Consider the following 17,500-nt stretch of genomic DNA (forward strand, 5'->3'; position numbering starts at 1 on the left):
TGTGTGTGTGTGTGTGGAACCTAAGCATGGGTAGGCAAACACAAGCTTGCACACAAGTGTTACTACCTGTTTGTTTGTGTTAGTGTGTCTCTGATTTCATCATTGGTATGAAATGACAGACAGTAATTAGTATTTTTGCTCCACCAAGCATGCTACACACATTTGTTTTACTATCTTTGTGGTGACCAAACAATTGATTCCCATTCAAAATCTTATTTTCCCTAACCACAAACCCCTAAACCTAACCATAATTGTAGCCCTGAACCTAACCCCTAAGCCTATAAATCTCATTTTTCCTTGTGGGGATCGGCAAAATGTCCACCCGATTTTCCTTGTTTTACTATCCTGGTGAGGACTTCTGGTTCCCACAAGGATAGTAAAAACACACACAGTGTGACTGCAGTGGATGTGACTGCAATGTGTGTCTCAAGGGTGTGTGACTGCAGTGTATGTCTCAAGGGTGTGTGTCTAACTGCTGCAGTGAGATGGTGCATTAGCACTAATGGGGGTTTTGCTCCCTTTTTGCTACATTAAACCCAGTGTCGGTATGTGTTTTTGTGGCACCACAGGTTGTGTGCATGTGTGTCTCCAGCATGTCACCTCCAACGTGTGTGAATATTTAAGAGGGGTTGGTGAGGTCCATATTTACCCACAGTACGATGAGGCTCACTCGCTCAGCTCCGCCTCCTTCCTCTTTCACAGAAGAGTAATCCCCATCTCCCTCAACTTGGCTCCGCCTCCTCCCTCTTTCACAGAAGAGTAATCCCCATCTCGCTCGCTTAGCTCCGCCTCCTCCCTCTTTCACAGAAGAGTAATCCCCATCTCTCTCCTTCACTACCCCGCTCTCTCTCGCGCGCTCTCTCTTCTTTCCTACCCTGCTCTATATGTCTCGCTCTCATTTATCACTTTCTCACTATTTCTGTTTTTACCTCTTACCTTCTCTCATGTCTGCCATTTCCTCCCTCCATCTCTCCTTCCTTCCTTACTGAGGCAGTGACCGATGTGTTGTCGTTATATTAAAATGTATGTCTGCGTGCGTGCAGCTGCTGTGGCACTTTACTGGCCTTAATAGTTTTATGGGATTAGTACCCCCACCCCCAGAAGGGCCCTAGCTTTACAAATTAGTCACACCTTAGAAATGGATTCATAGACTGGCGTCAGCAGTAAGGCAATGTCTGGTTGTATGCCTGCCAAGCGGCCATCGCTGAGCCGTTTCTTTGAGTTGTGGTTGCAGTGATTCTGTTTGTATTGCAGCCAATCTATGCCTTCTCTTTTTAATGGGAATTGATTGATTACTGATGTTCTCTCCTCCCACTCCCCTCTCTCCTTCCTCTTTCCCTCGCTAGGTGGTGGTCTGGAGGCCAATTCAGACGGGACCACCCATCTCCCGGAGGTCAGGGCTCGGCTGGAGAGCGGGCCCTGTGCCGCCGCTCACTCCCCCCTGGCCGAGACCAACGGTTTCCTCCAGCTGCGTCTCCACGGCTACCGGGCCAGCTTCCTCATGTCGTCGCTAAGGAACCTGGCTCACTTCCTGGAGGATGACTCCGCCCCCCAGGTCCTCCCGATGGAGATCAGCGTCAGGGACACGCACATCGACCTGAAGGTGGGGATGAACACACACACAGACACATTAACCACAGACACATTAACCTCTTGGGGCTAGGTGGGACGCTAGCGTGCCACCCGTGGTGCACTCCATCAACAGCAGGTGCATTTCAAGAGCGGCAAATTTGAATCCAAATAAATGTCAAAATTCAAATTTTTCTAAAATACAACTATGTTACACCATTTGAAAGATAAACATCTCCTTAATCTAACCACGTTTTACGATTTCAAAAAGGTTTTACGGCGAAAGCATACATTTAGAGTATGTTAGGACAGTACATTTACAAGAGTTGTGTGTAATGTTTTGTCAAGTCAAAGACAGGGTCACCAAAACCATAAAACCAGCTAAAATGATGCGCTAACCTTTTACAATCTCCATCAGATGACACTCCTAGGACATTATGTTAGACAATGCATGCATTTTTAGTTCTATCAAGTTCATATTTATATCCAAAAACAGCGTTTTACTATGGCATTGATGTTGAGGAAATCGTTTCCCTCCAATAACCGGCAGTCAAGTCAGCGTAACAAATTAAATAATTAAAATTAGAAAACATTGGTAAAATATTATATTGTCATTTAAAGAATTATAGATTTACATCTCTTGAACGCAATCAACTTGCCAGATTTAAAAATAACCTTACTGGGAAATCACACTTTGCAATAATCTGAGCACTGCGCCCAGAAAAATACGCGTTGCGATACAGACTAGACGTCATGTTGGGGAGATCTAAAATCGAAAATACTATGTAAATAATCCATTACCTTTGATTCTCTTCATCAGATGTCACTTCCAGGTATCACAGGTCCATAACGAATGTAGTTTTGTTCAAAAAAGCTCATCATTTATGTCCAAAAATCTCCGTCTCGTTAGCACATGATGTAAGCCAGCCGGACTTCTCGTCATGAACGAGGGGAAAAAATATATTTCCGTTCGTTCAAACATGTCAAACGTTGTATAGCATAAATCATTAGGGCCTTTTTTAACCAGAACATGAATAATATTCAAGGTGGACGAATGCATACTCTTTTATAACGTATTGGAACGAGGGTACCCAACATGAACTCGCGCGCAAGGTGTCTAATGGGCCATCATCGTTCCATGGCTCTTGTTCGGTCAGATCTCCCTCCAGAAGACTCAAAACACTTTGTAAAGGCTGGTGACATCTAGTGGAAGCAATAGGAAGTGCCAAAATATTCCTAAACCCCTGTGTTTTTCAATGGGATAGGTTTAAAGTCAATACAACACATCAGGTATCCACTTCCTGTCAGAAAATGTCTCAGGGTTTTGCCTGCCAAATGAGTTCTGTTATACTCACAGACACCATTCAAACAGTTTTGGAAACTTTAGAGTGTTTTCTATCCATATATAATAAGTATATGCATATTCTAGTTACTGGGTAGGATTAGTAACCAGATTAAATCGGGTACATTTTTTTTATCCAGACGTGCAAATGCTGCCCCCTAGACCCAACAGGTTAACCTCTGTCCCCCTCTGCAGGATGATGGTCCCCGTGACAACCCGTCTGACCCTAATCCCATCACCCTGCACATCTCCAACCTGCTCATCCACAGGACCGACGATGGAGCCTTCTCTATAGGGGGTGAGACACACACACACACACACACACTGCCTCACACATTCACTCATATACAGTTGAAGTCGGAAGTTTACATACACCTTAGCCAAATACATTTAAACTCAGTTTTTCACAATTCCTGACATTTAATCCTAGTAAAAATTCCCTGTCTAAGGTCAGTTAGGATCCCCATGTTATTTTAAGAATGTGAAATGTCAGAATAATAGTAGAGAGAATTATTTCTTTCATCATATTCCCAGTGGGTCAGAAGTTTACATGTACCAATTGAGTGTTTGGTAGCATTGCCTTTAAATTGTTGAACTTTGGTCAAATGTTTTGGGTAGCCTTCCACAAGCTTCCCACAATAAGTTGGGTGAATTTTGGCCCATTCCTTCTGACAGAGCGGGTGTATCTGAGTCAGGTTTGTAGGCCTCCTTGCTTGCACACACCTTTTCAGTTCTGCCCACACGTTTTCTATGGGATTGAGGTCAGGGCTTTGATTGCCACTCCAATACCTTGACTTTGTTGTCCTTAAGCCATTTTGACACAACTTTGGAAGTATGCTTGGGGTGATTATCCATTTGGAAGACCCATTTGCGACCAAGCTTTAACTTCCTGACTGATGTCTTGAGATGTTGCTTCAATATATCCACATAATTTTCCGTCCTCATGATGCCATCTATTTTGTGAAGTGCACCATTCCCTCCTGCAGCAAAGCACCCCCACAACATGATGCTGCCACCCCCGTGCTTCACAGTTCGGATGGTGTTCTTCACCTTGCAAACATCCCCCTTTTTCCTCCAAACATAACGATGGTCATTATGGCAAACAGTTGTAATTTTGTTTCATCAGACCAGAGGACATTTCTCAAAAGTATGATCTTTGTCCCCATGTGCAGTTGCAAACCGTAGTCTGGCTTTTTTATGGCGGTTTTGGAGCAGTGGCTTCTTCCTTGCTGAGCGGCCTTTCAGGTTATGTCGATATAGGACTTGTTTTACTGTGGATATAGATACTTTTGTACCTGTTTCCTCCAGCATCTTCACAAGGTCCTTTGCTGTTGTTCTGGGATTGATTTGCACTTTTCGCACCAAAGTACGTTCATCTCTAGGAGACAGAACGCGTCTCCTTCCTGAGCAGTATGATGGCTGCGTGGTCCCATGGTGTTTGTACAGATGAACGTGGTACCTCCAGGCGTTTGGAAATTGCTCCCAAGGATGAACCAGACTTGTGGAGGTCTACAATTATTTTTCTGAGGTCATGGCTGATTTCTTCTGATTTTCCCAAAGAGGCACTGAGGTTGAAGGTAGGCCTTGAAATACATCCACAGGTACACCTCCAATTGATTCAAATGATGTCAATTAGCCTATCAGAAGCTTCTAAAGCCATGACATCATTTTCTGGAATTCTCCAAGCCTTTTAAAGTTTACAGTCAACTTAGTGTATGTAAACTTCTGACCCACTGGAATTGTGATACAGTGAATTAAGTGAAATAATCGGTCTGTAAACAATTGTTGGAAAAATGACTTGTCATGCACAAAGTAGACGTCCTAACCGACTTGCCAAAACTATAGTTTGTTAACAAGAAGTTTGTGGAGTGTTTGAAAAACAAGTTTTAATGACTCCAACCTACCATAATTTCCGGACTATTAATTAAAAAAAATATATATTATTTTGAACATAAATAAGCCGCACATGTCTATAAGCCGCAGGTGCCTACCGGTACATTGAAACAAATGAACTTTACACAGGCTTTAACGAAACACGGCTTGTAACAAAAATAAATAGGCTTTAACGAAACACGGCTTGTAACAAAAAATTAAAAATTAGCAGTAAGCTTTAGTTGTCTTTTTCCTCACGCTGCTGTTTCCAACGTCTTATCTTCGACTCATTAAGACCAAGCTCCAGTGCAGCAGCTCTATTTCCTTTTCCAACAGCCAGATCAATCGCCTTCAACTTGAAAGCTGCATCATATGCATTTTTCCGTGTCTTTGCCATGATGAGGGTGACAAAATGACTACCGTAATCAGAATGATGGGAAGTTTGAGAGCGCTCGATTTAATCTAAACAGTAAACAAAGTTGTTTGACCTTAACCCGTTCGGCAATTTCATTGGTCTAATGAAAGCTTCATGCCGCCAAAAAACTGAGCACGTCACAGAATGTTTTTTGAAAGAAAGAAAAATGTTAAGCGGGAAAAATCCATATATTAGCCGCGTCATTGTTTAAGCCGCGAGGTTCAAAGCCTGGGAAAAAAGTTGCGGCTTATAATCCGGAATTTACGGTAAGTGTATGTAAAATTCCGACTTCAGCTGTATACACACACACACACACACACAGCCTCACACATTCACTCATACACAAACACACACTTATACACATGCACACTGTCACACGCACCCACACCATCCGCCCCAACACTGTCTCATTTCATCATCATACAATGACATGCCTTTCAAGTTAATTTCTACCTTTCACTGACTCCCCCCCCCCCTCTCTGTTGTCACAGTGGAAAATGCGTCTGAGGCGGGGCCTAAGAAAGAAGTCCAATTGATTGACAGCGGTTTGTCTCCAGTCCCTGAGAGTGTGGTCAGCAGCACTCCCAAGGCCACACAGACCCCCAGCCCTCCTAGCCCTAGCACAACCCCCTCCAACAAAGAACAGGCGAGTAGTTCACACACACCACCCACTCGTCCAGGGCCTAAAATGAACACCTGCCACCTGCCAAATGAGGGCCACGTTGGCAGGGTGTTAGGGCTCCACAGTGCGAGCATTTCACTCTCATTTGTGAATAAAAATAGGCAAGTATGATCACATGAAAAATAAATGCTGCAATATTTGTTTAAGGTATTTCCACCGTTTTTGTTTCATAGCTTGTAAATTAATCGCACAAAGTCAGAACTGCAAATCCTATGTAGCCTATTCCACTTTGCGCTGGGGACAGTGTGCATGTGAAGAGCTGAGTGAAATATACATTTTTAGAAGCGCTGCGCACAGGCATAAAAGTTGGTTAAATTTACTTGAATCAAAAGTCTACTGAAGTGAGACGTGTTTCTCAGCTATTTACATTGTTTTGTTCACAAGCTAGGTTGTTTTTCTATGTTTGAGTTTCAACTGCTCGGGAAGCGAAGATGATGCTTCTACTAGTCAGACTCAATCTCTCATGACTGGAGTAGTGTTACCATGGTAACCTCCGGCCCTTAATAAAGGGGCAGGTGAAAATGTTTGTCTCATCTGTGACGTGTGTGTGTGTGTGTGTGTGTGTGTGTGTGTGTGTGTGTACTCAAGTCACAAATTCAATTAAACAATATACCACATCACTTTTCTAGTAATACATTTGTTTTGGATACATCACAAACAACGCTTTTTTTTTGTGTCATTTTAGCTGGGGCGGGAATATTTTGTCTGGCAAAAAATCTGAGTGGCTGGTGGACCAAAAATAAAATGTTATGCCCTGCACTCTTTCATAGGAATTTAACCAACACGCTCATCAACACCCTCTCTTCTGTTTACCCCTAGCTGCTGATAGAGGAGAACGAGTGTTTGAAACTGGAGCTCTCCAAAGCCAAGATGGCTCTAGCTGAGGCCCAAATGGAGAAGGACTCCCTGTTGCACCGCATGAAGAGTCTCAAAGTGAACAGCAGCTAGGGTTGGCCAACCGAGGCCCAATGACCACCAATCTGTAGTGCTGCATATCACCACAGGGTGGAAGCAGAGAGGAGAGAGGGGGTGCTGGATACTGGAGCTTCTTGATTTAGCATCACACAAGTATTATTCAAGCATCAGCCAGGTCATTCAATCCTGTTCTGATGAAGGGCTGGTCACCTAAGAACTAGACCACACACACGCACACGCACACAGTCCATGAAGTCTACTCCTTAACACACACACACACACAGTCCCTGAAAACCATAGAGGGGGGCTACTTTTTCACTTCAGCCTACCTACCACCCTCATCCCTACCCCCAGTAGAGGAACTGGAGAGTGGACCGTGTTAGACTTTCATCCCCTCCTCGATACAGTGCTGCCATGTCATCCCTGGGCTGGGACTAGGACTGCAGTACACATGCTTGTTTTACATGCTACTTTTACATGATTGTTGTGCTTGTTTTGAGTTTCTCTCTTTATGCAGTAAGTTAGTGTTCAGTCTCTCCAGTAATCCGACTCTGCAAGCCAGAACAGCCTCCTAAATATGGGAGCGTAAGAAGGGATGAAGGGGAGAGGGAGGGGACAAATCTAAATTAAACAGCCCTTAAGTGGAATGGGGGGGCTAGGAAGGTGGGGTGGGAGTCCTGAATGTTAGGCTTGGGGGAAAAGTTGCCCTCCTCGACTCATTACCTTAAATAGGAGGAACAATGCAAAAATGGGCAACTTTATCAAGCATCACATTTTTGAGGAGCATATTCTATATGTAATGACCTTTGATGGGAGGGGCTTGCCTGGTTGGGTGGGGTGAGACACTGAATGTCATATCTTTGGAGGAATGTCTTAAAAATAGACTTATTTTGCACTGCGCTGAAACAGAACATGTAATTTGGTGCTTATGAAAAAAATGTATCTAGCGCTGAACCAATTGTACTTGGAGTGTGTATGGTAATGTATTATGATGGGCAAAGCGTACACAATGTTTTCTACAGAATTCTGAATGGTTGTGCAGTGTGTGTTTTCAACATGTATTTGTCATGTAACTAAAACAAGCATTTCATTTAATTGAAAAGGAAAATATACAATTATATATTTTCATTTACTTTTCTTCCATTCCATCTAGTCGATGTCTACAATGCCCATAATGTCCCATTGCACTGTTTCCCCCCCCCCCCCCCCCCTGTTTTTCTACATGAATGTAAATGGCTAGTTGTGTCCAGCACTTTTGAACTATATTCACTGTAAATACCCTGTACGAAAGCATCGTCCAATCCAGTTGAGAACACTATCCTGTCATCTCTCGATCATCCAATGAGTGGAAAGAACATTAATATGGAGAGCAAGTTACCATCTCTATTCTCCTATGAGGATCAAGCCTGGGGTGTATTCATTATTCGGATTCCTTTACAAAATGTATTTTCTGTTCAAAACGTTTTGCAACTAAAAACATTTACCCCAAACGGATAACGTTTTGCAACGATTGGACAAATTCGGGTAGGCCCCCCTCCCCCTCCCTCCTCGTTGGTTCCGTTTGCGTTGTTTGCTTCAGTTTAGTTCCTAGAGTAAATGGTTTCCGTTGCACAACGTTTTTTGCAAAGGTCTGCGAATACAGCTCTCGCCTCTGCCGAGCCCAACAACCGGATTATCCAGTTTGAAGGGGAAATGGAAAGAGAGCTTGTGACGCAACTTCCACTTTTGGACATTAACAAGGTAACGCTCCATCTTAACTCCTCCTCCACATGTACTGGATTGGTTGAATGGTGCAGAAGAGAACCTCCCTGACTTTCCCCCCCTTCTTGTCAAACCAAAACCGAAGAAGGTAAAGGTAGTTCTGTTTACACCAATGATGGCAACTGGTCTTTCTTTGGTTTTCACTTGAATGACCCCACCCTAGTCCTTCAAAAAGGGAAGTTTGGGAATACATCATTTTTCTACTTTAAAGTCTTTAACTATCCAAATTGTGGACCTAGCTCAGCCTAGGCCTAGTTCAGTCCAGCTGAATGTCTTTCCAAGCTGCGCTGTCCTCTCTCCCCAGCTCTCTCTACCTTGATACGATGCTGGTTCACTTACCTGCTCAACACTGACAAGGCTTGAATGGCAGTTAGGATTTGAATGCTTGATTGTACTTTAAAGGCTGCCCTCCCTGGAGTTTCTAACTTTCTCATCCACTTCCTGGTCCGAACGGACCCGCCCCCTCATTACAATAGCTCTTCCCTTGACCTGCTCAGCCTTGCTCCTCTCCCAGGAGCTCTGCCTCCTGAGAGCCTGTGTACAAAAAGAAAAGGATTTGTAATATTTGTCTGTCAAAGCTGCTAAGCTACTGATGAAAATAAAGGTATCCAATCAAAAATGTATTTCTCAGTTGTCATACTGTTCTTCTTCCTTGCACTAACACTTGCACTTGTCTGTTCTTACTAGCAATGATTATGCTAATAGCTTCTCTATTTAGGGGACTTTTACTTACAATTATTGATGTGGTTGTTTTACCTATCTACTTTAAAGAGCAATTCCAACCTCATTTTCATTGTCTACATATGTGAAAATGGTGCATTTCTATGTTTTGTAGAGAAAAATATATTTAAAGTTCCGCCCAATGACATAAATAAATACATTTTAAAAAGTGATTTTCAAACATGTAGACTGCAATAATAAATATGAGGTTGACAAGTGGCGGAATTGCCCTTTTTAAGTTGAATTCACTAAGTCCCTCTGGGGAAAAAAGTATCAGATAAATGATCAAAATGTAAATCTTATAAAACATGGTGCACACCCAAGGTCATCTGCCTATCTACTGAATTGTGGGGGGTTTAAACCTGGCCAAGGGAACTTCCATCAGTCCACTAACGGGACAGAGCAAACACTTCCATGGGAGGAGTGGATAGAGGAAGCCTACCAAATGAAGCTGCTGAAAGTATCAGACATTGACAAGGGATTGAAGACCAAGTGTCTACCAGTGGAGGGCACCGCTGTGAAGGGCACTGAAGATTCTGCACTGAGGAGTAAAGGGAGCACAGCGAAAGGTCTGCCACATAGATAGACAGGAGGCAAAGCTCATTCTCAATACGTATTCATGACTCCTCACATCCTAGGCCAGGAGTAATCAAATCCTACCCTGGTGGTCCAGAGTGCTGCTGGTTTTCTGTTCTACCTGATAGTTAATTGCACCACCTGGTGTCCCAGGTCTAGAGGAGAAAAAAGCAGTGGAACTGGCTTAGAGGTCCAGATTTAAATTTGAGGGTTCTAGAGTATCGCCTGGCCGCATTCTCAAACGTATTGAAGGGGATGGTCCAAGATCCCTCCACTCAGGTCTTCTCCAGTGTTTTTTGAAAAGGAATTGAGGAAAGATTAACTGAAAAAGAGCCAGAGAAGGCATCTCAATGGCTCTGGCTTAAGTGGGAGGAGCAGTGGACGAGCCACCTGGCTCAGATCGGGCCAGATCAACACGTTCACTGCACCTTCTGAAGGGGGCGCCCATCATCACCGAAACACCTTATGAAGCGGGGACTTCCCCTGATGAGCAACAGAAACCACTGTTTGCAGGTCAAAATAATGGCTCTGTGATGTCGGCCATATTTAATGTGCTAGACTGCTTATACTTGTTAATTGTGGTCAGGTCTTTCTGATCCGAGTAGTCAAGGAGAGGACATGGATGGATTGAGACAGAGCCCTTACTGTCCACTGTTGTGTATGCTGCCAACGTCCTTGATTGACTGTAGGTTCTCCTGTAGTCACCCAGAGCCACATTCAATAGTCAAATGTTGCAGATAGAAATGCCATGAAAATAGCTAAGGTGACTCCATATGTGTCAGAGACAAACTTAGTTTTTTTTATATCATATTTTGATCTGAATGTTCCAAAACGTTGCGTCTTGCTGAATGTGCTCCTTGCTGTGGTTTTGACATGTAATCCAGTTAAAAATCAGAAAGGAGAAGAGTAGAAAATGAAAAAATAGATGTATCATTTAATAGGTTTGACTCGTTTTGAAGCACACATTTCTCCTCTCATTATCTACCAATGAAATGACAGCTAAACAATGGAGTGAAACAAGGACTGTTTTGTATGTGTCTGTGGTTCTGCTATGGAATAGATTTGGCTCATGAGATCAGCTTCACTGCTCTCCCCCGACAGTCAGATTGTAGTATCTCTATCCAACACTCGATGGGGCTGCAGCTGCTTCTCTCTCTCTCTGGCAAGGAGATTCCTCACCTCCCTCTCGTTTAGTAGGCTATATGACGTCCTACTTTGTTTTTCTCCATCACCCTCCCTCTCTCAATAAGACGTTCTCTTCCCAGCATGACAGGAAGCAATGCACTGAGCTCACATCAGAGGTGCAGACAGGGCACAATCACACAGCTGTGTGTGTTCCTTAATTTACAGCATTGTTACCAAAATAGTGACATTCCTAATTAACCCATAGTGAACTAGTGAATAATTGGGTATTATCTGCAGGTCACTGAGTGGCGGTCTAAGACACTGCATCTCAGTGCTAGAAGCGTCACTACAGACCCTGGTTTGATCCCGGGCTGAATCACACCCGGCTGTGATTGGGAGTCCCATAGGGCTGCGCACAATTGGCCAAGCGATGTCCGGTTCAGGGGAGGGTTTGGCCGGAGAAGGCCGTCATTGTAAATAAGAATTTGTTCTTAACTGACTTGCCTAGGTAAATAAAGGTTAACTTCTTATGGGCAGGTGGGACGGTAGCGTCCCACCTGGCCACATCCGGCGAAATTCAAACTACAGAATTAAAAATATTTAACTTTCATAAAATCACAAGTGTAATACATCAAAATAAAGCTTAACTTCTTGTTAATCCAGTCGCTGTGTCAGATTTCAAAAAGGCTTTACGGCAAAAGCACACCATACGATTATCTGAGGCCAGCGCCCCGCATACAAAAGCATGAAAAACACATTTCAACCAGGCAGGTGCGCCACAAAAGTCAGAAATAGCGCTATAATAAATGCCTCACCTTTGATGATCTTCTTCTGTTGGCACTCCAAAAGGTCCCAGATACATCACAAATGGTCCTTTTGTTCAATAATGTCCTTCTTTATATCCATAAAAACTCAGTTTAGCTGGTGCGCTTCAGTCAATAATCCACCCAGTTTCCCTCCATCAAAATGCATACAAAATGAATCACAAACGTTACTAATAAACTTTTCCAAACAAGTCAAACAACGTTTATAATCAAACCTTAGGTACCCTAATATGTAAATAAACGATCGAATTTAAGAATGAGAATCGCTATTGTCTTTACCGGAGAAAAATACCAAAGAACGCGCTCTCTTCCATGCGCTTGGAAACAATACAGCCAAAATGGGAGCCACCTAGAAAAACTACAATTTCTGCCTAATTTTTCCAAAAACCAGCATGAAACTCTTTCTAAAGACTGTTGACATCTAGTGGAAGCCATAGGAACTGCAATCTGGGAGGATTTCGCCTTGTAATAAAAGTGACAGCCATTGAAAACAGTGGTAGGCTGAAAAACATTTTTTTATGATGGTTTGTCCTCTGGGTTTCACCTGCCATATCAGTTCTGTTATACTCACAGCCCTAATTTTAACAGTTTTAGAAACTTTCGAGTGTTTTCTATCCAAATTTAACAATTATATATATCCTAGCTTCTGGGCCTGAGTAACAGGCAGTTTATTTTGGACACGCTTTTCATCCGGATGTGAAAATACTGCCCCCTACCCAAGAGAGGTTAAATAAAGGTAAAAAAATAAATATAAATCTTCTGGCAAGGGATGAAGAGATTGACAAAGGGGGTGTGTGCAAGCCTGTCAATGGACAGAGCAGACCATTAAAAAACATCAGTCTCTTGCTTGTTTTGTCACACAAACACATGACATAGACCAAGGCTGCTATTATTTTCACTATATAGCCCATATTTTTGTTTTACAGCATCCACTGATTTATGTATTTTGGAAGGTTATCTTGATAAAACAATAATAATGAAATGTGCACCAGTTATTCGCTCAATAGTGGAATATACACATCGATATTCCTCCTAAAGCTGACTGTTATCGGAATTTAGGAGCCTTTTCATATAACCTGTGACTTTCTTAAATTAGCAAATAAATTAAATTAGCAAATAAATTAACTTAGCCTCTTCCTCCGGTTGGTGCTGTAACCCGCCATCCACGCCCATACTGTACAACGCTGGATTAGGCAGGATAGCACTAGGCACTGTGGCGAGTGCGGTTCGAAGAAAGTGGAGAACTGAGAGAAAGAAATTGGAAGCGATTGGGATGCTACAATAACAGACAGACATCGAACGAGAGGACACGACACAGCGTGTTTGTTGGGCTACACGGAGAGGAGAAGAGAGGACAAAATAGCCGAACCGAGATAGAAGAGAGCGAGGGGCGGTCTGGGTTTGGCAACCGGCTTGTTCGTAGTTCCCTCGAGCCAGCTGCAGCAGGCAGTACCGTGCAAAATGCGCTATTTACGGTTCCTCATTCCTGCGTTCGGTTCGACAATGGACTCGTTCTGCAACTGAGCCTGCCAACCTTGCAGCACACCGCGGACGGTAACCGACCCATTTGAGGGAACGCTTACTGCAACATGCAGTAAAAAGAACACACAGATGTTTTTTCACACGATACAGTGAAGGGGTATCCCCGCCGCCGTCATTCTCTTTCTACATACCGGTTTTGGATTATAAATCCGGGATTAGAAGAAATTCGGTCGGATGGGGAAGGAACAAGAACTACTAGAAGCGGCCAGGACCGGGAATGTGGTCCTGGTGGAGAAATTACTGAGTGGGAAAAGGGGAATCCTGGGGACAGCCTCGGGCTCCATACCTCTGCCAAACCTACTGAGGTAGGCGAAGTCGTCAACATACATGTTCATGTAATATGAAGATTGCCTAGTTGGTACTACTATTGACATACTTCTATTGATGGTCTACGTTGAAAAATATGGGCTGTTGCGCCAAAGTTGGAGCATAGCAGTTTTACGCAAACTGACATGTCATGAGACCAATTACTTTATGTGAATTTAGAATTCAGGAAAGCCCGAGGCAGCCTCTGCTAAAGCCTGGTTGTAGTCTTTGTTTCCGAGAAGGGGCTTTGCGTTAGATATAAACTTGGCGCACAAACTGTGCATAAGATTGGCTACATCAATCTTGACAGCTGTCAAATTGTTGTGCACTTTTACACTGACCCTGGCTAAACATTATAATGATGCATGGTTTTGTATGAAGGTGGTGTTGACAGCAATGACCTGTAGCCTAATACACATCAATTGCTACTGCAAATGTTGATGTTACCTTGTAGATATATTTGTTAATTTCAACCTGGTCTTAGAGCAATTAGTATGGTTTGGGACGTTCTTTTGTATCCCTCCATTTAGTAGGATATGTTACGTTCTCCAATCCGTATGATATGTTGCAAATCAAATAGCATTAATTTCTGTCTTAAGTAACCAGACCATTCCTACCTGAGGTCGACCGATTTATGATTTTTCAATACCAATACCGATTATTGGAGGACCAAAAAAAGACGATACAGATTTTTTTTGTATTTATTTGTAATAATGACAATTACAACAATACTGAATGAACACTTATTTTAACTTTATAATACATCAATAAAATCAATTTAGCCTCAAATAAATAATGAAACATGTTCAATTTGGTTTAAATAATGCAAAAACAAAGTGTTGGAGAAGAAAGTAAAAGTGCAATATGTGCCATGTAAAAAAGCTAACGTTTAAGTTCCTTGCTCAGAACATGAGAACATATGAAAGTTGGTGGTTCCTTTTAACATGAGTCTTCAATATTCCCAGGTAAGAAGTTTTAGGTTGTAGTTATTATAGGACTATTTCTCTCTATACGATTTGTATTTCATATACCTTTGACTATTGGATGTTCTTATAGGCACTTTAGTATTGCCAGTGTAACAGTATCGTTTCCGTCCCTCTCCTCGCTCATACCTGGGCTCGAACCAGGAACACATCGACAACAGCCACCCTCGAAGCAGCGTTACCCATGCAGAGCAAGGGGAACAACTACTCCAAGTCTCAGAGTGAGTGACGTTTGAAACGCTATTAGCGCGCACCCCGCTAACTAGCTAGCCATTTCACATCGGTTACACCAGCCTAATCTCGGGAGTTGATAGGCTTGAAGTCATAAACAGCACAATGCTTGAAGCATTGCGAAGAGCTGCTGGCAAACGCACAAAAGTGCTGTTTGAATGAATGCTTACGAGCCTGCTGGTGCCTACCATCGCTCAGACAGACTGCTCTATCAAATCATAGACTTAATTATAACATAATAACACACAGAAATACGAGCCTTTGGTCATTAAAATGGTCGAATCCGGAAACTATCATCTCGAAAACAAAACGTTTTTCCTTTCAGTGAAATACGGAACCATTCCGTATTTTATCTAACGGACGGCATCCCTAAGTCTAAATATTACTGTTACATTGTACAACCTTCAATGTTATGTCATAATTATGTACAATTCTGGTAAATTAATTACGGCCTTTGTTAGGAATAAATGGACTTCACACAGTTCGCAATGAGCCAGGCAGCCCAAACTGCTGCATATGACTGCTTGCACAGAACGCAAGAGAAGTGACACAATTTCCCTAGTTATAAGAAATTCATGTTATCAGGCAATATTAACTAAATATGCAGGTTTAAAAATATATACTTGTGTATTGATTTTAAAGAAAGGCATTGATGTTTATGGTTAGGTACATTGGTGCAACGACAGTGCTTTTTTCGCAAATGCGCTTTTGTTAAATCATCACCCGTTTGTCGAAGTAGGCTGTGATTCAATGAGAAATGAAATGGCACCGCATCGATTATATGGAACGCAGGACACTTTAGATAAACTAGTAATATCATCAACCATGTGTAGTTAACTAGTGATTATGTTAAGATTGATTGTTTTTTATAAGATAAGGTTAATGCTAGCTAGCAACTTACTTTTGCTTCTTGCTGCCCTCGCGTAACAGGTAGTCAGCCTGCCATGCAGGCTCCTCGTGGAGTGCAATGTAAGGCAGGTGGTTAGAGCGTTGGACTAGTAACCGAAAGGTTGCAGATCGAATCCCCGAGCTGACAAGGTAAAAATCTGTCGTTCTGCCCCTGAACAAGGCAGTTAACCCACCGTTCCTAGGCCGTCATTGAAAATAAGAATTTGTTCTTAACTGACTTGCCTAGTTAAATAAAGGTGTATCAAAAACAAATCGGCAACTCGGTGTCCAAAAATACCGATTACCGATTGTTATGAAAACTTGAAATAGGCCCTAATTAATCGGCCATTCCGATTAATCGGTCGACCTCTAATTCCTACATACAGTATCATACGACTTGGAGGTACCCCGAAATATGTCTACTATGTTACGTCTAGTCGGAGCAACCAGCATGAATATTTGGCATTGAGCAGTAGCCTAAACACTCAGTGCCTATTGAGGGCCTGTTGAAGGCCTCATGGTGTGTAGACCTATGCCAGTGTGCCGTCATTGATAAATTAAATAGGCTATTATTAAATGACCATAACATAGTCCAAGTGTTTGTGATATGTTGCTGAATGGCTGGCGGTATGTTTTGCTGTAACCTCATAAAAGGATTGTCTTTCAGGCCAAAACGGAACTTTTAGCCTCGTCTGAAGACAACTTTAGACTGTGAAAATAGTCCCTTTCCTCCAGGCCTCTCCTTCTATCAGTAAAGAAGAGAGGACTGAGAGAGGTGATCAGTTAGATCAAAGGACCGGGCGTACGGGAGGAGTATCACCTCAGGCCGTGCAGCGGTGCTTTGCTTTTACAGCTGTGTTGAGGTGCACTGATGGGAGAGAGGGAGAAACAAGACAGTTGAAGATGGGAAGGGCGTATGCCTATGAAGGAAGAGAGAATTGGAAGCAAGAGGAAGGGGGAGCATGGGGACTGTGTGTTTGTGCATGCGCGTGCTTAAACTGCGCGTAAAGAGATGGAGCTAAAGGGTAGGCTTGTACATCACTATGGCAACAGCCTCCAGGAACAATAAAAAACATTTTTTTTTTTTTTTTTTACATCTTACAGTTAAATTAGGAAAAGGAATCGAACAACAATATGTACATATCAACTGCCATGTGGCACAGTATTTGGAAGTTTCATTTTGTACCAGTTCCACAAGACTGCTGGCATCAAATGCAATGTTTGGATAGGCCTGTGCTATGTATTCCTAGCACAAGCTTGCAGTGACAGAAAATGGTGTCCCTGAGGAACTGTTGTGTAGCGTGTATGTGTGTGTGTGTGTGTGTGTGTGTGTGTTGTACTGGGTTACACTGAAAGTTGGGCTTTTACTGGGTCAAGGCAAGGCAATGGTCCATGCAGTCCAGTCTGTGAAACAGTGGGTGGTCTATAGACTGTCCATCTGGACAGGCTTATTCCCTGACTCATAAAAGTGTGTGTGTGTGTGTGTGTGTGTCAAACGGAAGGTGGAGGGTTCTATTAGGGTAAGTAATGTTTGGGGAGTTTTCTTTGGGAGACAATGATGCATATTCCCCCATCTTGAGGCTCGAGTCATTCAGAACATTCCAAAGCTGTGAGGCCCTTTCCCAGAACCTCTCAGCACCACATAGTGGGACACACACACACACACACACACACACACACACACACACACACACACAGGAAAATCAATAGTAGATGATTTCATGGCCATGGTTCAGATATATACTAGCT

At 42.8% G+C, this 17,500-nt stretch overlaps 2 protein-coding genes across 9 annotated transcripts in view; both read left to right on the top strand.

Moving 5' to 3' along the window:
* The window catches only part of LOC106576369 (bridge-like lipid transfer protein family member 3B), a 61,998-nt gene extending 52,819 nt beyond the window's left edge, over positions 1-9,179 (top strand). For all 5 annotated transcript variants that reach the window (XM_045699992.2, XM_045699993.2, XM_045699994.2 and 2 more), the window contains 4 exons: positions 1,347-1,603; positions 3,107-3,209; positions 5,690-5,844; positions 6,700-9,179. In XM_045699992.2, the coding sequence (XP_045555948.1) occupies positions 1,347-1,603; positions 3,107-3,209; positions 5,690-5,844; positions 6,700-6,828 (644 nt within the window). In that variant the 3' untranslated portion in view covers positions 6,829-9,179. The remainder of the gene's footprint in view (positions 1-1,346; positions 1,604-3,106; positions 3,210-5,689; positions 5,845-6,699) is intronic.
* Positions 9,180-12,950: 3,771 nt separating this feature from the next.
* Positions 12,951-17,500, top strand: part of LOC106576444 (ankyrin repeat and sterile alpha motif domain-containing protein 1B) — a 324,199-nt gene continuing 319,649 nt past the window's right edge. For 3 of the 4 annotated variants that reach the window (XM_082964025.1, XM_045699996.2, XM_082964026.1), the window contains exon 1: positions 12,951-13,648. In XM_082964025.1, coding sequence (XP_082820151.1) covers positions 13,518-13,648 — 131 coding nt within the window. In that variant the 5' untranslated portion in view covers positions 12,951-13,517. The remainder of the gene's footprint in view (positions 13,649-17,500) is intronic. The other variant, XM_082964027.1, reaches the window with a different exon arrangement.

The sequence above is a fragment of the Salmo salar genome, chromosome 17, assembly GCF_965601325.2.
Source record: "Salmo salar chromosome 17, fSalSal1, whole genome shotgun sequence".
Lineage (NCBI taxonomy): Eukaryota > Metazoa > Chordata > Actinopteri > Salmoniformes > Salmonidae > Salmo > Salmo salar.